Genomic DNA, 23,465 nt, shown 5'->3' on the forward strand with positions numbered 1-23,465 from the left:
GATATGGCAATTTTCGTAAAATCGGTACGGGATTGGCCATACACCCTGAACAAATCTAGACCAACATTTGAAAAGGGCGTAACAGCCAAAGTTTATTCCTTCTGATTGTTCGTCCACATATAGAACTACATATGTAGACGAGGAATCTGAAGGAATAAATTTTGGCTGTTACGCCCTTTTCAAATGTTGGTCTAGAAATGTCACTTTCGCAGAACACCCGGAACCTGTTACAAATTGGCCAGAGAGTCTTACAGTCACCATAATGTATCTTTAATAAAGGTCCTATATTCATCGGCTTGGGAAAACATGAATTTTGACACCCATATACGCATAGTTCCAGAAGGTGCCAAAACCGGTCCCTCCTGGAAGGCCCTTGGAACCTGCTATAAGGGTGGCAGTGGACACCATCATTCTGGAAATATTTCTGTAATCGAGACGATGTAAAGCCATGAAGATAGATGCCCATATTTGCATTATTCCGATCTGTTATCATTTCATTATGTTCCCGGAGAGCGATTCCAAGCAACAGCATCAAAATTTAAGAAAATTTTTAATTCATGATTTTCTATTGAGTTGAAACTTTGCACAGTTTTTCAATTTCATCTAAATCGTCATTTTTCGATAAATATCAAATCTTCATATTGAGTCACGACTAACTTTTCAAAAGGGTGTATGTGAAAATGGTTCAAAAATATTTAAAAAGCTGCACAGCAAACACGGAATGTTCGATTGTTATGATTTTTTCAGCAAAGTTAGACAACTAAATGGTGATTCTTAAGAAAATGTGCACAGTAAAAAAAAATTTTTTTGCCTTTAAAAATATCATTTTTGTCACAAAAACTCAAATATCTCAGAACCCTATCTTTTTTTTCGAACGTATTTTTTAGGGAAAACGGTCCATTATATTAGCTATCTACCATAAAAATTTGGTGATGGTAAACTAATAAACAAAAAAGTTATGACATTTCAAACATTTCACAATTTTCACATTTAGTAAAAAAAAATTTTTTTCTGTGTAAGTTTTTTCAAGAATTGCAGTTTGATGCTGATTTTATTGTTAAGGGCCTTGCGTGAGTTAAACAAGTTGTTTGTATGATATTCCATATTTATGTATTCATCGATATTATGTATATTATATGTATAAATATTATATGTATAAATAAATAAAAATGAATTAATATTATCCTAAGTATTAAATTAAATGTGGCAGTTACACAATGTTGTTATAGAAACTCTAAGAGTTTTGGGTTTGAATTTTGGTATGGGTTATGATATCATGAAAACAGTTTATTAATACTTATTTTTATTTTTTTATTCAAATTTTTAAAATATCGAACACTTTTGAATTATTATCAGCACAGTTTGAGTATAGTTTTGCTTTAATTTTATTTTCCGACAATGGAATGAAACAGTGAAATTTTGGGTTCCTTGGATCGTTTTCGCGTTATTAAATTGCTCGCTGAGCTCTGAAGCCTTTATTTCGTACTCTTCAGTAGTAGTAAAACAAAATGATAATTTGGTTAAATCTTTTTCTTTTCTACGATTTGCCCAATCAAAAGTTCTTTCTGCAGTTTTAATTGGATGCTCACGTTCTTTGGCTAAACTTGCTCTTGTGGCCATGCGCTTTATTGTTCCTCCAATAGCATCACAAGGACCTTTGCCATGTGATGTAGCAAAAAATGCCATTCTGCATCAATTCCGTACATTGATTTAAATTGACATAGGCTCGAAAAATTCTTACGATTTTTGTACTGCGACGCTGCTCCATCAGACATGAAATATATCTTTTGACTTCTTTATGCTTATCAACGCGTAAAAAGTTAATCATTTTTTCAATGAACAAGTTTACGGATACTGAATCGTGTCTTAAATCTTCGGAAATTATAATAAAACTTAAGTGTTCAATTTGCGTACTTCCATTAAAATAAATAACGAATGGATGAATTGTAGCTTGTTGTTGGACTGCACTTCATCTTGCAATACAAAGCTGTAATTTTCAGAAAAATCACAAATGACTAAAAATTCACCATTTTGTAATGTATTTTTCGTATTTTTTAAAAAGCTGGATTGTTCTGTTTTAATGAAATCGTGAGGGATTAAACTTTCTAATTTCAAGCAAAAATATGACACAAACTCATCTACAGGTTTTACAATAGTTTCTATGTCACACCTATCCGTGGTCACCCATTGCTCAAATGATAACTGATCAATATATTTTTCTTCAAACTCAGCGAATAAAGTATTTTCCAATGATGAAGAATCTGGACAATCCGAACAAGATCGTAGATAGCAATTTGATGTTGTATTTTCACACAAAAGACTACCAGTTAACATTTTAATATCCTTTGTTAAATTGATTCTTTTCAAACTATGTAAAATAAGATTAATATTCTCATGGGTTGTGCACACACATTATGTGTTCCTGAATTGGAAAGAAGCTTACATTGCATTGGCTGAAGGCTTGCAAATGAGGAAAACCTATTTTAATATTATCGTGAATTTCCTTGAAGCGTGTGTACGCTTCTTTCAAAGTCGTCATCATTAATCGTTTTTGGATTGCTTGACGCATTCCATCTTTTTACTGATACATAATCTTTTTGACCAGGCATAGCTCGACTTACTTCATCATCTTCAAAATATTGAACTACTATTTCTTTTGTCTCATCTGTTAATGCAGTACTAGACCTAGTATTTTTGGTTGAAAGACAGTTATTCTTCAATTGTTTTGCCTCTTTTACTGTATTTCTATTGGTTTTGAACTCATCAATGGCATCCTGAATAGACCACGAACTTGGCAGCATCGACAAAATCAATAATTTTTCTTTCCTTGTCGTGGCTGCATTCGAGAACCTTTCCTTCATATTTATAATTACCTCATCGTAGTCTGTATTTTCCACATCATCAGGTCCTAATTTGAAGAGGTTTCTTCGTACAGCTTCGTTTATTTCACAGTATTTTTCTCCGGGTAATAAACGTAGTCCATCTTACTCCATTTAATCGGAGTCACTTTTATCCCAGCTATGCCCTCGTTAAAGCGTTCGATGTTGACATTTGGATACACTCATCTTCCGATTGATTTGTTGAAACAGATTTCGCTGATGGTACGGTGGCAAGGCTCTCAGCACTTAATACTTCTGGTAATTCCTCAGTTGTTGTCGATACATCTGGCAATTCCTCAGTTGCTGTCGTTTTCGAACTTCCTGCGCTCTGCTCAACCGATGATATACAGATTGCTCTTTTGTCAACGTTTAGACGGCAGGACGTGCAAATGCGTAAATTTGTATTCAATGTGGACATTGGAGCATAACCAGTCGCTTTCAGTTTATCTATGGTGCTTTCGGTGAGATTTCGTAACTCTTTTGAACACTTTTTTCCATCAAACGGCCTACAACAGTTGAGAAAGCGGCTACTCATGTTGTTCGTAATATTTCAATAAACAAAATCATTTTTAAGTTTTTACTGACTAGTTTGGTGTCATTTGCTTGACTGAAGAAAAAAATTACTATAAGATCTTTAACAACCTTTTTTTTTTTTTTTCCTTGTTGGGTACATTTTCCACTGCGACCAGTTGGTTGATCTATTGTGGCAGGCCCCGTTTTAATGTTTGTGCCTTGTCAGTGTGTCATATCACTATGAATTTGAGTGACTTCCACTTGCTGATTGTAGGCATTTTCCCAATAAGGTATAACATATCTTATGAAATGTATTGCCTTACTGGGAGAAGTCATCCATACATCTGATGGTTGTATTAGTCCTTTATCGAAAAATTTGCGCCTTTTTGGAAAAGTGCTTCACAGGTACACAATAAATGTTCCGAACCTTCCGTGTCCCTTTCACAGAAACGACAGGTATCATCTTGAACTTTACATAGTTGTTTCAAATAATATTTACTCGGGCAGTGTCCTGTTATTAAACAGCAGAAGGTATTTAAATCTTTTTTAGATAGACTGAGCAGTTTTTGAGTAACAGTTTTGTTGGGTGATATAAACCTTTTAGATTGCCTTGCTGTTATTGTTTTTTTCCAGATTTCATCAATCACATTTTTTTCCCAGGTTTTTAGTTCCATTTTGAGGCCCCACAAAATGGTTCTGGTCCTAGGAAAGGTTTTGATGATCCAAGTCTTGCTAAACAATCTGCTTTTTCGTTACCTTCAATTCCACAGTGCCCAGGTACCCAAAATAGACTTACTGAACTATTTTTAGCCACCTGGTGTAGTAATTGAATGCATTCCCAAACTAGTTTAGAAGTACATGTAAAAGATTTTAACAACCTTAGTAGTAGTAATTTTTTTGCTTTTTCGTGAGCATTGTCATGGTATGTACCTATCATGCATTTGTTGTTGTTGAAGATACCCGTTTCCTCCCGATCATAAAGTCTATTCTCTAAGAGGTATATTTTTGCAGGTAAACTATAGACGTACACGTGTATATAAATCTTTGATTTTGCAGCTTTTGTCTTAAAATAACATTTCTGATATGTTTCTATCAACGTTATTATCAACAGGTTTTAACACTATTAAAAGAATTTTTCGCCAGTCACGTGCAATGAAAATTATGACACTATCAATACTTTTGATCACAACACTGGATCGTGTCTAAGTTTCTTATAGATGCTATGAATAATTAAATCAAAATATCATGAAAACAACTTGTTTAAATCACGTCCCTTAACAATAAAACCTGCATCAAACTGCAATTCTCGAAATAACTTACACAGAAAAAAAATTTTTTTTACTAAATGTGAAAATTGTGAAATGTTTGAAATGTCATAACTTTTTTGTTTATTAGTTTACCATCACCAAATTTTTATGGTAGAAAAAAGATAGGGTTTTGAGATATTTGAGTTTTTGTGACAAAAATGATATTTTTAAAGGCAAAAAAATTTTTTTTTTACTGTGCGCATTTTCTTAAGAATCACCATTTACTTGTCTAACTTTGCTGAAAAAATCATAACAATCGAACATTCCGTTTTTGCTGTGCAGCTTTTTAAATATTTTTGAACCATTTTCACATACACCCTTTTGAAAAGTTAGTCGTGACTCAATATGAAGATTTGATATCGAAAAATGACGATTTAGATGAAATTGAAAAACTGTGCAGAGTTTCAAATATTTTCGAAATGGTCGCTCAGGATCGACTGACATGCCCCCGTGGAATGCCTCCGGAACCGTTTTTACGGAAATGGCCATATCTCTGCGTAGTTTTGATGGATTCTCGATCTACAGCCACAATTGGCCGGCATATTAGTTCTAGTTTTTGGAGAAAGCATAAAACATGATGAAATTAAACGTCACATAAAATGACAAGCAGTCGAAAAATTGCATCTTGAACATACCTTCAGAAAACCCGGAACATCTACGGTGGCCAAGGACCAATCTTAGGTTTTGCAGAGGGGCAGTATACTAGAAAAGCGTCCGGTTCTGATGGTCCTGATTTTATCAAAATCGGATCATTCTACGCAAAGTTATGATGATTTAAATTTTGACATAATTTTACCTATCTTAACCTTTTTGTCTAACCCCTGTATTTCTGTCAATAACGACTAAACGCTGACTACAAGTCCTAATAGGCAGATAACTAAAATTTCTAGTAAAGAATTCTTCAGAAATTACGCTTTCAGCAGAGCCACAATCTATTTCCATTGCAAGCCTTCTCTTCTCAACTTCTATTTCTACAAAGCATGGCTTATTTATTTTATTAGCGGCCGAAATCATCATGCAACGCATATCATCATCAGAGTCCGAAGGAATATCAGTGTCAAAATCTTTAGGTAATCTTTTAAACAATCCTGATGAACCCTGCTCTGTACGCTTGGGAGAGTCTACAAATTTAACACTCGATTTTTCGGAAGGCTTTTGCCAGGTTTATAGAGTTTATAGCAATATTTCCTAATATGACCTTGTTTTTTACAATACGAGCATATATATGATTTTGTACCGGAATTATTGTTTCGTCTGTCACCGTATCTTCCTCTATAATTATCTCTTGTAGAATGCGATCAATCTCTGCTATTACTTCTGCTCCTGTGCCTGTAGTTCGATTTTGGCGGACTTGCATACTCCGATCGCCGACCTAACCGCGCAACTACACTAACTCTTCTGTCATCGTCTTTAATCTGACTCGTTCCTTCAGCAACCCATTCTTGATTCACTATATTATTCACTATATTATAAGCTATATCCTTGAAATTCTGCCCGGGAAATAAAGGTTTCAGCTGTGAATACACCTCGGTTTCACAGACTGTTAGAAATGATGCTTTGTATCTATCCTCTGTATAATTGTTATGAACAAATAACCACTCCAACTGCTCGACATACTGCGCAAAAGAAATGGTACCCGGGATAGAAGGATCACATGTCGTCGTTAAAGACATCCTTGTAATGAGATGAATGAAATGGAACAAAAAAAAAACGACAAAAATAAAAATCAAGTTTATTAAAATAGAGAATGAACCAAAATGTATATACAAAACAATCCACTCTCAGAAAGACAAACCCAAAAAACACAAAAATCTAAAAATAAATAAAATGAAATGACATACCTACCTGTTGCAAAAAAACTCGGCTTCTTGCAAATAAATCAACTTCAATAAACCCAGCAGCACCAACCAACAGCAAAGCGATGAATAGTGTAGCCTCCTAGACGTCCTTTCAAACAGGTAAGCTTCAATGAATGGTGTAGATCGGCAGTATTGCCCTTGAAAGCACAGTATGCACCACCAACGGTTCTTTCAGTGGTACAATAAACACTACGCAGCTCACTATTGTTCTCGCTCTACAATACAAGGCACTTTGATGGTCAAAATTGTAGTACTAGATTTCTCCACTATTCACTGGACACCACGTGTTACTACAAACGAGATATATGCTGAGAAACCGTTGAGCACAAAAGGAACTATCAAAATGGTCGTTGTGTATGATAAAAGGCACTGGGTATAATTTGCGGGCAGCAGGGACTATGTCCAAGGGCTTGACGATCCCTCCCCAGGCCATCTGCGAGTTGTGGGGCTTGCCTAGGATGTGGTGGGGTTTGACAATGGGCCCTGTTAAACCTCTATAAAAAGCTGCATGTATCCGCAAGTAGGCCCCACCAAAGCCACCGTGTGCCGCTCAAAGCGCACAAGCCCAATAGTCCTGGTGTTAGGTGGAACGCTAAACAGCCCTGACACGACGGCCCTCCGACGAGACAGGAGGTTTGCGCAGGCCCAATAAGCCGCCTGGAAAACTATTCATTACGAACAATATAAGAGATAATGCGATTCGATATAATCGGCAAAGACCTAGGCGACGAATACAGGATCACGATTGAAAGCTTGGAACATGGAACTGCAAGTCGCTAGGTTTCGTAGGTTGCGACAGGATGATCCACGATGAATTACATCCCCGAAACTTCGACGTCGTGGCGCTGCAAGATTGCTGGACAGGACAGAAAGTGTGGAAAAGCGGGCATCGAGCGGCTACCTTCTACCAAAGTTGTGGCACCACCAACGAGCTGGGAACCGGCTTCATAGTGCTGGGTAAGATGCGCCAACGCGTGATTGGGTGGCAGTCAATCAACGCAAGGATGTGCAAGCTGAGGATTACAGGCCGTTTCTGCAACTATAGCATTATCAACGTGCACTGCCCACACGAAGGGAGACCCGACGACGAGAAAGAAGCGTTCTACGTACAGCTGGAGCAGTCATACGATGGATGCCCACTGCGGGACGTCAATATCGTTATCGGTGATATGAACGCTCAGGTAGGAAGGGAGGAAATGTATAGACCGGTCATCGGACCGGATAGTCTGCATACCGTATCGAACGACAACGGCCAACGATGCATAAACTTTGCAGCCTCCCGCGGAATGGTAGTCCGAAGCACTTTCTTCCCCCGCAAGAATATCCACAAGGCCACATGGAAATCACCTAATCAAGTAACGGAAAACCAAATCGACCACGTTCTAATCGACGGTAAATTCTTCTCCGACATCACGAACGTACGCACTTATCACAGTGCGAATATTGAATCTAATCACTACCTCGTTGCAGTATGTCTGCGCTCAAAACTCTCGACGGTGATCAACACGCGTCGGAGTCGTCCGCCGCGGCTAAACATTGGGCGGCTACAAGACGGTATACTAGCCCAAGACTACGCGCAGCAGCTGGAAGTGGCACTCCCAACGGAAGAGCAGCTAGGCGCAGCATCTCTTGAAGATGGCTTGAGAGATATTCGATCGGCTATTGCAGGCACCGCAGCCACTGCACTAGGCACGGTGCCCCCAGAGAAATGACTGATGTGATGGCGAATGTGAGCAGTTAGTTGAGGAGAAGAATGCTGCAACACCGCACGAGGGCGAACGAGGCACGATACAAACGGGCGCGAAATAGACAAAACTCGATTTTTCGGAGAAAAAATGCGCCAGCAGGAAGATCGAGACCTGGAAGAGATGGAGCAACTGTACCGCGCTAATAACGCACGAAAGTTCTATGAGAAGTTACACCGTTCACGTAAGGGCCACGCACTATAGCCCGATATGAGGAAGGACATAAACGGAAACCTCCTTACAAATGAGCGTGAGGTGATCCAAAGGTGGCGGCAGCACTACGAAGAGCACCTGAATGGTATGATATGGCAGACAAAGGTGGCGGTATGGTAATGAACCTAGGAGCGCGCGCGCAGGACATGCGACTGCCGGCGCCGAATCTCCAGGAAATCCAGGAGGAGATTGGCCGGCTGAAAAACAACAAAGCCCCTGGAGTTGACCAACTACCAGGAGAGCTGTTTAAACACGGTGGTGAAGCACTGGCTAGAGCGCTGCACTGGGTGATTACCAAGGTTTGGGAGGATGAGGTTCTGCCGCAGGAGTGGATGGAAGGTGTCGTGTGTCCCATCTACAAAAAGGGCGATAAGCTGGATTGTAGCAACTACCGCGCAATCACATTGCTGAACGCCGCCTACAAGGTACTCTCCCAAATTTTATGCCGTCGAATAGCACCAATTGCAAGAGAGTTCGTGGGGCAGTACCAGGCGGGATTTATGGGTGAACGCTCTACAACAGACCAGGTGTTCGCCATACGTCAGGTATTGCAGAAATGCCTCGAATACAACGTGCCCACACATCATCTATTTATCGACTTCAAAGCCGCATATGATACAATCGATCGGGACCAGCTATGGCAACTAATGCACGAAAACGGATTTCCGAATAAACTGATACGGTTGATCAAGGCGACGATGGATCGGGTGATGTGCGTAGCTCGAGTTTCAGGGGCATTCTCGAGTCCCTTCAAAACGCGTAGAGGGTTACGGCAAGGTGATGGTCTTTCGTGTCTGCTATTCAACATCGCTTTGGAGGGAGTAATACGAAGGGCAGGGATTGACACGAGTGGTACGATTTTCACGAAGTCCGTCCAGTTATTTGGTTTCGCCGACGACATTGATATCATGGCACGTAACTTTGAGAGGATGGAGGAAGCCTACATCAGACTGAAAAGCGAAGCTAATCGGATTGGACTAGTCATCAACACGTCGAAGACGAAGTACATGATAGGAAGAGGCTCAAGAGAGGTCAATGTAAGCCACCCACCACGAGTTTCTATCGGTGGTGACGAAATCGAGGTGGTTGAAGAATTCGTGTACTTGGGCTCACTGGTGACCGCCGATAACGATACCAGCAGAGAAATTCGGAGGCGCATAGTGGCTGAAAATCGTACGTACTTTGGACTCCGTAAGACGATCGAATAGAGTTCGCCGCCGTACCAAACTGACTATCTACAAAACGCTTATAAGACCGGTAGTTCTCTACGGACACGAGACCTGGACGATGCTCATGGAGGACCAACGCGCACTGGGAGTTTTTAAAAGGAAAGTGTTGCGTACCATCTATGGTGGGGTGCAGATGACGGACGGTACGTGGAGGAGGCGAATGAACCACGAGTTGCATCAGCTGTTGGGAGAACATCCATCGTTCACACCGCGAAAATCGGAAGACTGCGGTGGGCCGGGCACGTAGCCAGAATGTCGGACAGTAATCCGGTGAAAATGGTTCTCGACAACGACCCGACGGGAACAAGAAGGCGAGGTGCACAGCGGGCAAGGTGGATCGATCAGGTGGAGGACGATTTGCGGACCCTCCGCAGACTGCGTGGTTGGCGAAGTGCAGCCATGGACCGAGCTGAATGGAGAAGACTTTTATGTGCAGCACAGGCCACTCCGGCCTTAGTCTAATAATAAATAAATTTTTTGCATATCAAAGAGTATTGTGGCCAAATTTAATAAAATTTGCCGACAAAAACCCCCTGACAATAATAGAACAAAACCTGCCAAAGCCGTCTTTCCCCCTAGTTATTCTATGCATTTACATACCACTTCCTTTACTTTAAATTCAGTGCACAGGTAGATTAAAGTTAGGAAAACGCCACTACTCAAAGGGCTTCCCTTTCTGTTGAAATCTTTGATAAAAGTTGACGGATGGAAGTGATGCTACTATATTACAAACGTATTGCTTTCGAATTTGTGCGAATCGCTTACTAAATACTAACTACTAAATTTCCGTGGAAATTCCGATGAATGAGTTTCTTTCTTTCGACAGAAATAACACCAAACAGCTATGTCCTGCTTATTATCAGCTTTTTATTTAGACTATAAAGTGTTTCTTTCTTCACTTCTCGACTTATTTTAAACATTCTTGTCGGAATCGTGGCATTTGTTATTTACCACCATTCTTTTTGTTTTCAATTTTCCAAATTCTCTTCTAAGCCAGATGAGGTTAGTGTAATGCTTTAAATTCTGTGAATCTTAACGCATCTAACTTTTTACTGCTTTTGTGTTTCTTTTTTTCCAAGTATCGTTTAATACAATTAGATATCTCTATAAGAAAAAAAAAATAGCTAAACTTAGGGGATATACTCACTATGCTCTTGCAAATTTCTCTGAACTACAGTTGCATTATATCTTAAGTGGTAGGGGTTAATTGTGTTGCTCTGCCTTCGAAACAAATAAGTTATTTAAGGTTTCAAAAATATACAAAAACACGGGAATAGAACCTGTTCCCCGTTTTCGTCGCGTTTTGATGGTCACAACTTGAACACGGGTAATAATCACCGCACTCTGGACGATCCCTTGGGGAACAGAACTTTCCTTGATAACTACACGAGTGAACTCAAATATCGTTTAACTTATGTGCCTTACGTAGTCTAATATTTATAAATATTTTTTTTGCGTAATTTTACTGATTTATAACCCTTTTCTTTCTCAATGATTCATGCACAAAACCACTTGCCATTCGCTTCAGTGTACTAAATTTGCGATTATGTACTAGCGTTGTATTATAAGGTGTAATCAATTTATTCAACTTATATTTTGCTTATTTTTCTATTTCTTCAAGCATGTATGATACAGATTTGGGGAGAGGTTTACTCGGATTGAAAAAAAAGTAGTCCGTTGTCTATTAATGTGCAATGGTTCAGAGAGAATCGGGAGAACTCGATAAAATCCCCGTTTCACTTACGACCGCACACGGCTTGCAGTAGCGGCCATCATCCGGTAGGAACTTGATTTTGTGTTTTTGTTTTAAATCGACGTATATTCGCAAGCATTAATTGAAACACAAACAGGATGGGTTGAACTTTGTTATGATGATGCTAGATGGTGGGGGTCTTTTGTGGGATAACGATGGAGTGAACAAGAGGAAATGAAAGTTCAAGCTTAGTGCTTTATTATTACCAGTTTGCCTTAACATTGTAGACTTGCTTTTGTCCTTCTTCTTTGTTTACAATATAACATCCGATTATAGAAGAAAAGTGGTAATTGGTATTAATGAAAAAACTGTCCCTATCGATACGGTTTCAACGGAAGCGATGTTCAATCTGAAATAGAGGATAGGAAAAATTTAAATAATTTATAGTGCGATTATAGTTTATAGCTGTTATTTAATATTTATTCTGTGTCATGTCATGGTCAGATTAGCTTCCACCTCACACTCAGGTGTTGTATGGACATGGAAGTTCTAGCATAGATTTAGGTTTTGCACCGTCTCCGGATTGCCCGAAATAAATACGTAGGGTAGAATCGGCGTAAATATTTGAATTGTGGTGAACACAGATTATTATTTTCCAAGAAGAAGAAATCATTCAAAGCATAACATAATTTCTCAATTCAATCAAAGTTAATTGCCTTTTTCCGGGGATTAAACCACCCGACTTGGACGTTAATTTACAATGTTATGAAAACTCATATGTGAATATGTACGTTATGTGGAAGATATTGATTTGGAAAATGTATTGGAGGTAACCACTTTCCCTTCGATGGGACTCGAATCCATGACCCTACAGTACGCTAGGCTTGTGCTTTAACCAACTAAGCTACGAAGGACCTCCGTCGGCCTTCGCAACCTAGCGGCTACTGAACGAGCTCGAGATTCCCAGATTGGATGCATAGTCAAATAACTCGCAATCCATTTCTCAAGCCAATACTTCCACATGTGTATAGTACACGTCCACATTAGAGGAGCGTGAGTATTTAGAATGTCTGGCGGCTATACACATTCTTCATCAGCAACTGTACTGATCAAGTGAGGTGTTGTAAGCTAATTGCCAGTCGGTCGTCACGCTCAGACCCGACCGCATTGCGTAGGCAAGAGCACGCAACTCAAGTTCAGTTCAATCAAAGTTAATTGCCTATTTCCGGGGATTAAACCACCCTGAACTTGAGTTGCATGCTCAAAACACCGAAAACTTTCAAGTCGAGTCAAGTACGAGACACTGAAGACGGCCTTACTGTTGAGGTCGAAATACGTATCTGTCAAGATACAATTAAGTGGTGGAATTCAATGGGATTGTATAAACTCATCTTATGACAAGTGAACGGAAACAAGTTTATTGAATTTGTATAACACAAGTGCGAAAAAAACAGAATCAGATAAGAAAATTATTTTGAGCTTTTAGTTGAACGTTTCCACTCGTCATAAGACGAGTTCGGCCAGAGTACTCTTCAAAGTTGGCAAAGGAATTGAAAACACAATGAACTTGGACGGTGGATATTTTCAATAATTCTTCAAGTTTCTGGGCGACCGTGGTTCAGAGGTGAGGACTTAAGTCGAGGCTTCATTCGCGTGATGTTGAGACTTATGTCCAATCACTATTCATTAAACGCAGGCCCTTTCCGTCAAACGATCATTTCTGTCAAATGGCTCTATCTGCAAAATGACCATTTCAGCTAAACGGCATTCAGGCCAAGTGAATTCTTTAGCCAAACTTTTTTTTTCGGCCATATATTTGTCTATGTTCGGCACGGTAGCCTTTGGTAAACCTTGTCGTTAGCAACGGATAGTAGGTGCGGTGCCGGTTATGATGATATCGATCACGTAGTTTGGTTCTGCTCGGAAAACGACGTCTCCAGAGAGCAATTATTGGATACCCTAGTGGCCCGAGGCAAACAACCTTTCCAGGAGATAACAGATGTTTTGGGGGATATGCAAGCTATTTATAGTTTTATATAAAAAGTTTTACATAAAAGTCTAATACATTTATTTTTTCTTTTTCTTCAAAGTTTTGTTTGTCTCTGTCTTTCTGTACCGTAGAGCGCCGTAGCTCTGGCCATCCGGAAGATGTTCCCATTCGAACCATTCCTCAAACACGACGACACACCACATCGTCCCTAACGCCAAATCACCGGATGAGCTGCTGAAATTCATTGATTATGATGATTCCCTGATTCCCGAATCCTAATCCCCGTCCATCCTTAAACATTGTAAACCTAACCTCGAGTCACCACGAGTACGATGGCTTATTTACCTTTCTTACTAATCTAATAATAAGATTATTACATATCACAAAGAAACGTGGCTCCGTAAAGTGTTATACACGCCTGAGCCTACCAAATAAACGAACTTGGAAAAAAAGACGAGTTTGTACTATCCCATTTAATTCCACCACTTGATTGTAACTTTTTTTCATTCTCTTCTGGATTCAATCCCTGGTAGGGGCTGAAACGAATTCAGCAAACAAACGTTAGATTAGAACCCATGACGGCGTAACAGCAGAGGCAGCCCCAGGGACACATTACGGAGTAGCGGTTAAAGCCGTAACGGGCAATCATCATCTAGGATGTCAATGTGAACATAAAACTATAATCAAATTATGAACTTATTCAAATCCATCATATTATATTTTACACTATCAAATCAATGATATGAGGGTACAAGTAACGTACATGAAGTTAAACGATTTACAATGATTTGAAAATGCTAATATCATCTTCCAAACTTATATTCATGATGGAATTAAAGGCGAAAGTATAGATTTGATAGCAGAAGCACAAATGTCATACGGCCGAAAAAATAATTATCTGAACGGGTTATATACCCAAAAATGACGTCCGTTTACGAACCGAAAAAAGATCAGATAAGCTGAACGACATTTTCCGCCGTATTTCAATTTCAGCCAAATGACATTTTCGGTCAAATGGCCCTTTCCGTCAAACGATCATTTCTGTCAAATGGCTCTATCTGCAAAACGACCATTTCAGCTAAACGGCATTCAGGCCAAGTGAATTCTTTAGCCAAACTTTTTTTTTCGGCCATATATATGTCTATGTTCGGCATGGTAGTCTTTGGTCAACAATGTCATATTCGGCCAAACGATTTTCGGCGTTGTGGCCTTCGGTCAAAAAATCTGTGACCGAAGGCCAAATCTTTGAATTTCGACCAAACGGCCTTTTCCCACTAATTTTAATTTCAACAAGAATATCGTTGGAATTCAACGGTCTTGTATTCGTCTTCTTTGGCTCTACATTCTAACCGGAACTTTGCCTACTTATTGACTACCATCTCCGGATTGGCAATCCTACGCCTTTACACGCAAGGCTAATTGCAGGGCTGTTACAAACTGGGCAAATTTGTAATCCGCGACTAACAAAATGAAATCTGCGACCGCAAAACAAAACCGCGACCAACACGAATAATGGCCAAATAACTTAAAAACACATTTAAATGCGAAACTTAAATACATTTACTTTTAATCTATCGACAGTAACGACATATTGAGCAATAGAAAAAACAAAATAATTTTTGCTGTACTGTCTTTCGGGGTGACATTGGGCCTAATAGCCTATTCAGATTACGCCATTAATGACATAATAATTGGCGTTTCAGGGTAAATACGCTTTATGATGTCATTATTTACGTAATATTCCATACATTTTGCGCTGTCAAAAGATACCCGCTAAAAAGAGTCATAAAGAATTTATTATGAACAATTATTACGAGAGAGCTTTCGTTCTAACTGGGATGCAGGGAGAAATTCAACAAAACAAAAGTGACAAGCGTCACGCTCTCTTTGCCAGAGAGAAAATTTTCTCTGTTTTCATTTCGTTTCGTAGTTGACAGTCATGCTCTTTCTGTCGCAGCAGGGTCGAATGCATGTTAGATGGAAATCTTCTGAGCGCTGAAGAATAACTCGGATTGTGATGGTTTTGTGGAAAACATTTTATATGATGAAAAATAATGATGATAATTATTTATTCTCCACTTATTCAACATGAATTGTTTAAAAAACAGATGCTCTCTAGAATAAAAATGAAGTATTTAACTTAAACCTAGATTTAATAGAACAAATCGAATAAATTTTCAAAGTTCAAGGGCCAATGCGGAAGACAACTTAAAACGTAGGAATGGTTGTAAAACGAATATATTTGATGAATAAACATGATTTCATAAATTGTTTCAATTCTGCTCCTTGAATGGCTTAATATACTTTGGATTTCAACATTTTTCACGTGGGACAACTGTACGATTTGAATGGGATGTATATATAAAGTAGAATAACCTTGAATAAAACATGGATTGGTAATGCATTAATTCATCCAAAATCCAGTTTAAATTATATCACATTCACACGATTCGATTTTGTTAGAAGCTTTATCATTGATTGTCGAGTAGAACGCAATGGTTCAGTTTCTATTTTTGAAAAAAAAAATAAATTGAAATACATTTTAGTTCGATAATATTTCTTGAAAATTGGTCCAATCGTCCTTTTTTTATTTATTTGTGAGAATTCCCAAAAGTATCTAAATTTTTCTATCAAATCTCCGTTCGATCATAGTACAGAATCAAAATACTTTTTAAACTTAAAAATAAATTGAGGAATAGTCTGATTCCCCGAAGAACGGCGTACCCAACTAATGAATGTAGCTTCGCTCATTATCCTTAATGAGAGCTTCAAATATTCTTCGAAAATCCCTTTTCATATTTTTTTAAATATTTTTTTTTTTTCGTAGAAACTTTGCTCAGAAAAAAATGTTCGATTGTCGCCCACAAATGCTTGATTTCGCAAATTAAATTTTGAAACTCTCCTTGAATTCACCCCTGTATTAGCGTGCAAATGAGGAAACATGGAAACGTCAAGAGATCTCGGGTACTTATTCAAAAGGACGTATGTGATTTTGTAAACAAAGATTCAAACGTCGATTTGTCCAATCTGATAGCACTCCCACGCAAACCATCACCACAGACAGGAAGGTGAAGCCTTCGGCTACCTGTTAGTGGTGTTGGTTTGCGTGGGAGCGCCATCAGATTGGACAAATCGACGTTAGAATCTTTGTTTACAAAATCACATACGTCCTTTTGAATAAGTACCCGAGATATATTATCATGCTGCAGTCTGAACACCTCGTAATAATTGGATACCCTCTCACTTAACAAAGTCATAAATAGCCCAATCTGAATAGGCTATAAGGGGTAAAATTGGGCTAAAAACGAAAAATGTTTCAACTCCTAATATCTCAGAAACTGTTACGAATTTTGATGAAAACTTCAAACGGTTCGAAATTATAATAAAATTTACGTCTAGGAAATCACAAAACAAATTCCAAGAACTAATTGTGCTCATACCATAATGCAGTGGTGCTCAGCACTTTGGGTGTTTTTTTTCCTCAATTTGCTTCTCACACAATAAAAATGAGCTTTGACCATACAAATTAGCACTTGATCGAAAGCTATCAAATATATCTATCTGCTGAGGGTAATAAAACGGATATTGGTGTTAAATTCACTCCGTACTAAACGATGAAAGCAAAACAAAGGTGTAATTTTACTTTGATCAAGTCGTACGTATTGATTTCAACACCAATATTCTTTTTTATACCCTCAGCTGACAGATATATTTGAAAGCTTTCGTCCAAGTACTAACTTGATAGAAGAAAGCTATTTTTCATTGTGTGACAAGCAAATTAAGGGAGAAAACGCCCAAAATGCTGAGCACCACTACAATAATGCTTAGGAATTTGAATGTTAAACTATTGATCGAATGAACCCGTATTAAAATAGTGTCAGTAATGCCCCACAAATCTATTACATAACTAGTTTTTAGATTGATGGATACCTGGTTATCATGTTACGATAATCTGTTGTTGTTTTATCGAATTTTATGAATATTTATATAACGGTTCTGGTTTTTCGTAGCAACGAGCAATGCATGCTAAAAAGGGGTGAGATTGGGCCAAGCCTTTGGTTGATTTGCTATACATAGTTGGTAAGAGCCGTAATGTAGGCAATTATTTTTAATAAACGATTGATTCGTTGCATCGTCACCGCCGAACTTTACCTCATTTGGCCCAATGGCACCCCTTGTGAGGGGTGAGAATGGGCCAATTTTGAACAACATATAACTTTGAAGAATTTCCCTCATTTATTATTTTTTCCCCACGCAGCGGTAAATTTATTATTCAAGCTTGTACCAAACTAATTAAAACTTGATTCCAATGTTAACTACTAGAGCTTTGTAACATTTACTTGGAGCATACCACATTTTGGCCCAATGACACCCCCGTTGACGGTACTATACACAATAATATAGTTGACGTATCAATCATAGGTATCATGTTACAAAAAATCAATGTCCACCACTTGAGTGGTGGAATTTAATGGGAAGGTACAAACTCGTCTTATGACAAGTAAAGACATTCCACTAAAAAGCTTAAAATAATTTTCTTAACACAATGTTCAATGTAAAGATATGCAGAAGTAAAAAAGTGACATGAAATTTTGAAGAAAAAGTAACTAGAAATTTTAAATGATTAAGTTAATCTTCAAATAATACATTGGCGTAACTAATGAAAAATTCTAGGGGGGCTAACTTTTTTTAAACTTTTCTATTTTAACACTCATAACACTCATAACACAGAAAGTTTACCATTTTCGCTTAATTCAACTGATGTTATTGTTCGCAAGTTGGTCTATCATATATTGATGGACGACCTAAATATTTCAAATGGTGTTCATCGACGCTCAGCCCTGTTTTAAAAATCTAGAAATCTTGTAGGATTCCCAAAATCCATAGGTGCTGCGCTCGCTGTAAATAGAATGTGAAGCACGATCCTGATTTTTAAAGGATTTTTTGATTTGCTTCGAACCTAGAATAGATTATAAACTAAATACAGTGTGTCGTGTTCGGAGGAGACGGCCTCACCCGAATCAGCCGTCTCCAGCTGCTGCACGATCCGCAGCAGCTCGGAAGCATTACTTCTTCCCGCGAACTACATCACAAAACTGAAGCTGACTCCGCTCATCTGGCACTCGTGTCCAATGTATATGCTCTCTTATTCTGTTTATATTTTTATTATCAATAACCGTCTCAATCCCTACACAGTGTTGACCCGATTTTGTCATTCCCCGATTTTGGCTACCCCCGATTTTGTCTACCCCCGATTTTATCACGTTTTCGACCCGATTTTATCACATCCCGATTTTGTCACGTTTTCGACCCGATTTTGTCACCCCAAAAATTTTTGTCATTCTTTTTATTTTTGTAAATAATACCAAAAACAGCATTGATTTTCATGAAATAACTTTCACCGCCTGTAGTATTGCGAAAGACTTCTGAGTACCTGGGAAATATTCTGTAAACAATTTCAACAAGAAATAACGGGTACCGTTCACGCATTTGGCCTTTCCAAGGCATAAAATGATTTATACTTGTGGAATGAATTAAAAAAAATTAAAATATTTTTTTTCCAATTTTGTCACATACCCTGTTTTATCACCCCAAAATTCACCAGGGGGTGATAAAATCGGGATATTACTGTATTGGATAAATTAGTAAGTTAAACTCTTTTCGCCAGCCTTTCAATTCAGTGGCCTGACAATTCATATGAGCTTTCAAACGGCGATCTGACCACAACAAACTAACCTTTTTTTTCTGTTAGAACTAGTTTACTAGTGGACGCAGTAGCGCCCGTGGCTAAGTTTTTTTTTCAATTTTTTTTTCAAAAAATCAACGTCTGTTGTCTGTGATTTTTTTTCATCAAACAGGGCTATTATATATATTATATTATAACTTCTAGGATGATTTAAAAAAACAGTTAAATAATAATCTTCTTCTTCTTCTTATTGGCATTACATCCCAACACTGGGACAGAACCGCCTCGCAGCTTAGTGTTCATTAAGCACTTCTTGCTTTGTAGACTTTGCATGGTCTTGCTTTGTAGCCGCGCGTCTTACCGCACGGCTAAGGATGCCCCATACAATTTTGATTCACTGTGTTTGGAGGGGTCCAGATGTCGTGAGCAAGCCTGCTCGAAGTTCAAAAACTTAAGCGAATAGATTCAACTTTTTGTAGTGTTTCGAAGAGAGGGATTGGATAATGAAGACAATCCTTTCTCTGCATTTACCCCCGTATATAATCAGTGGACTTCTTAGCCGTGCGGTAAGACGCGCGGCTACAAAGCAAGACCATGCTGAGGGTGGCTGGGTTCGATTCCCGGTGCCGGTCTAGGCAATTTTCGGATTGAAAATTGTCTCGACCGCCCTGAGCATAAAAGTATCATCGTGTTAGCCTCATGATATACGAATGCAAAAATGGTAACCTGGCTTAGAAACCTCGCAGCTAATAACTGTGGAAGTGCTTAATGAACACTAAGCTGTGAGGCGGCTCTGTCCCAGTGTGGGGATGTAATGCCAATAAGAAGAAGAAGAATAATCAGTGGACTAGATATGTGCAATACTTATACAAAGTAACACATTTTTTAGGGGGGGCTAGGCAGATCCTAGGTGGGGCTACAGCCCCCCTACCCCCATGTAGTTACGCCAATGAATAATATACTAAACGGTACAGCAGAACGAACATAATTTTTATTGGTCATTGCATTACTCCGGGAAAGGGTAGCTCGAATTTGAAATATGCTTCAAAGGTGCAGATTCTTTAAGGTACAACAAAGCATGAACAACTCTTTGACTCGGATAAATTGGACAATATTGGAGGGGGTTGTAATTGCTGCTGTTCGGATTGTTGAAGGTCTTTGTAGCGACGGAGTTGCTCAACGGTAGCTCAAAGCTGGAATTATATTTCAGTGTAATAAACAAGTAAATTTTTAGATTTTTATAAGGGCTTACATGGTCTTCTTCTGTTCCTTGCACACTCCTTGCTTGCCTTAATCGAAACCCAATCCTCACTATCTACACTGTAGGAATAACTATCATTTAATAATTGGATCGTTCTATGCGTTTATGAGATATTTACCCGGTCGAAGCAAATAAACAATAAAAGATCGCCAGAGGCCGTTATCCTTAATATAGAGCCACGATAGTTACAAATCTAATGGTAATAAATTTCATGAATATGTATTCATTTTTAGCACAGTTAACCTAAGTTTTGGATTTCAACAAACCATATATGTTTTCCGTACCGTTAATAACAGAAACTCTATCTATCTGCGGCGGCGTAAAGTTAGTCTCGTCAGTATCGAGCAATGTATGCTGGTTTGGTAAACTAATAGTGAAATTCAATATAAACTTTCATTTCTGCGTATACAACGAGCACGTTGGAATTAATTTTACGAAAACAGCGTTCGGTTGGTTAACAATAGGACGACAGGTTACCGCATTCCGCTACACCTCATTCGCAATCGTCCGATTTGACATGTGTCAAGCGATGTGAAGTGTGGCCAGAACAACTGCAATGACTTAGTAGACATAAGCAATCGAAGAAACGAGATATTTTGAACCATAACGTAAAAATAAACCACAATTTATGCAACAACGTTTAAGGGAATCACTGTTAAAAGCTTTGGAGACAAAGACTTGGCACAATTCAGCGTTTCGGAGATCCAGAATTGTAATATGATCAGTCTGTTTAAGTGCAGTCTGTAAGTCTGTAAGAGTGCAGAAACATTTATACGATAAGTGAAACGTTATCTGGATAGGGTAGGACGGGGCAAGATGAGCACCCTAAGACTGATACTTAATACCTTCTCAGCAAGCATGCTTTTCTATATTACAATACGACAGTTCTTGTTTGATGCATCTTATCTAACATCTAGACTAGAAAGCGAATTTAAAAAAGAACAGACAAGAAGAGCGCCCTTTTAAAGATCATTTTTTTTTAACTAAAATATATTAGAGCACCAATATTAACAAAAAATAATAGCTTTTAATGCGCATTGGCCATATAAAAATAATGAAACTGTTTTTGGGATTGATAAGTTATTTTTTTTTTTGCTCTCGGAAGGAAATCTCTGTATTTGCGGCGAAGATTATCAGGACATCGATCATGTCATGTGGGCGTGTGAGGAGCATCTTGGCCCCAGATCTGCGCTAATTGAACATATCCGGGTCCGAGAAAAACAACCAAAGCCTATTAGGGAAGTGTTGTCGGGTCTCGAGTACATGTCCCTGGTTCACAAATTTTTGAAAGTTGCTGATGTAAGACTGTAATCATTGTCTGCCCATTCCCTTGTCTGTCGTACCCCATTACTGTCTACTGTCAATGTCTTCCTCTTGTTGTACATTTCAATGTCTGTCGTTAATCCCTTCCGTATGTCTTCCTCTCGTCGTTGTCTCCCAAAAAAAGTTTGTTTGTCCCGTTACAGATATAAAAATGCGAGGAATGTCAACTTTGTGAACATCAGCATCGTAAATATTTAAGCACCCTAAAATCCTTTCCTTTCCTACTGTATTATTGTATTTCCTAACCTCGACTAAACCGCGAGTCTTTCGGTTCCCCAAAACTAACACTATGCATAAGAAATGTATTGTTAAACTTGATTTCAGCTCCGTAACGCTTCACGGCAAATGAGCCTTCCAAATAAACGCTAAAATACTTATAAAAATACTGTGGTTTCATATAAGATGCGATAAAAGATCATCGTCTTCATTCATAATTGGTATTTATTTCCAACAGACAGGAAGCAGGAAAAAAGTCATCTGCTACAACCTGCTTGATAATACCGTGCCTTAGATGACTAGGAGGTTTGGTATTTTTTCTCTCTCAAAACAAGAAATATAGCTCACCGCTGGTTGAATGAAATTCGATCTATATATATTATCATTGGCTTAATCATATTCATATCATATCACTTACCTATGACATGACTTTCGATTTCCATCGGCTTCACAGCACCCTTTGCCGTCGGTTGCGGTATGATCGTGATCTCGTCGTTGATCTTGAGCGGCTTCAGTAGCGTATCGTTGCCTGCCGAGCCCATCGAACCCCGCGTCGACATGGTCGTGCTGGTTCCACCGGCCGGTCCGCCCGGCTTCTTGTTGTCCAGGGCCTTCTTCGCCACTGTGCTATGCGCTGAGTATACGTGACTTTCGAACTGCTTGTACATTCCGAACGTGGCCGTGCAGACCGTGCACTTGTACGAGAGGTGCGCCGGCTTCAGGGTCATGTTGTGATCCCGGGACACGTGGTTCAGAAGCTTCCATTGGTATACCTTGTTTAGGAGCAAAGTAACGTAACGTTGTTTAATAGAAAACGTTTTCCCAATTAAATAAATATTTATAATTAAACTTACCCGTCCGCAAACTGGACAACGGCCGGCATCTTTACCCTTGTTGGCGGCCTCCTGCATGGAACTCGTCACCAGACCATGCGATCCTAGCAAGTGCCGTTCCAGACCTTGATCGGTGAAGAACCGATACTGACATTTCTGACAATTCAACGGCGGTCGGTTGTAGATCATCTTCGGGTGAATCTGTTTAAATAAAACATAAGCATATTTTTAAATTTGTTCCGTACGGAGGAATGTGTTTAACGGCAGTATACCTTGACTTTGTGTATCCACTGCATGTGGTTGCGCAGCTGGTCCAGATCCTTGATGTAACCATCGCAAATTTCGCACACAACGAAGGCGGTCTTGTTGCCGGCTGGGCTCTGGCCCGGCTTCACAGCGGATGTACCGGCCGCCTGCAGTTTGGACAGTGCGCCCGCTACGGCCATATTCGTTGCGTTCGATTGTCGTGGTAGGGGTGTGATGGAGATGCTGGGCTGCTGCGTGGGTTTCATGCCAGGTTTCAGACCCATCGAGTTCTAGTAGATAGTTAAAAAAGATGTTTTAATTCAGTTTTAACTTTTACTTTGTGGCCTGAACTGCACTAATTGATGGGGGAGGAAAGGAGAAGATACACGAGATACATGTCTTCCCTCCATAGTTTAAAATGGTAAAGAAGAAATTCAAACAACATATTTTTTTAATTTCTTCATTAACGTGA

At 39.0% G+C, this 23,465-nt stretch overlaps 1 protein-coding gene across 5 annotated transcripts in view; it reads right to left on the bottom strand.

The window, feature by feature from the left end:
* Positions 1–10,592: 10,592 nt before the first annotated feature.
* Positions 10,593–23,465, bottom strand: part of LOC134210683 (MOG interacting and ectopic P-granules protein 1) — a 65,343-nt gene continuing 52,470 nt past the window's right edge. For all 5 annotated transcript variants that reach the window (XM_062686881.1, XM_062686878.1, XM_062686879.1 and 2 more), the window contains 4 exons: positions 23,020–23,283; positions 22,769–22,948; positions 22,333–22,687; positions 10,593–11,847 (listed from right to left, as the gene is read on the bottom strand). In XM_062686881.1, coding sequence (XP_062542865.1) covers positions 11,843–11,847; positions 22,333–22,687; positions 22,769–22,948; positions 23,020–23,283 — 804 coding nt within the window. In that variant the 3' untranslated portion in view covers positions 10,593–11,842. The remainder of the gene's footprint in view (positions 11,848–22,332; positions 22,688–22,768; positions 22,949–23,019; positions 23,284–23,465) is intronic.

Source organism: Armigeres subalbatus, chromosome 2 (genome assembly GCF_024139115.2).
Source record: "Armigeres subalbatus isolate Guangzhou_Male chromosome 2, GZ_Asu_2, whole genome shotgun sequence".
Classification (NCBI taxonomy): domain Eukaryota; kingdom Metazoa; phylum Arthropoda; class Insecta; order Diptera; family Culicidae; genus Armigeres; species Armigeres subalbatus.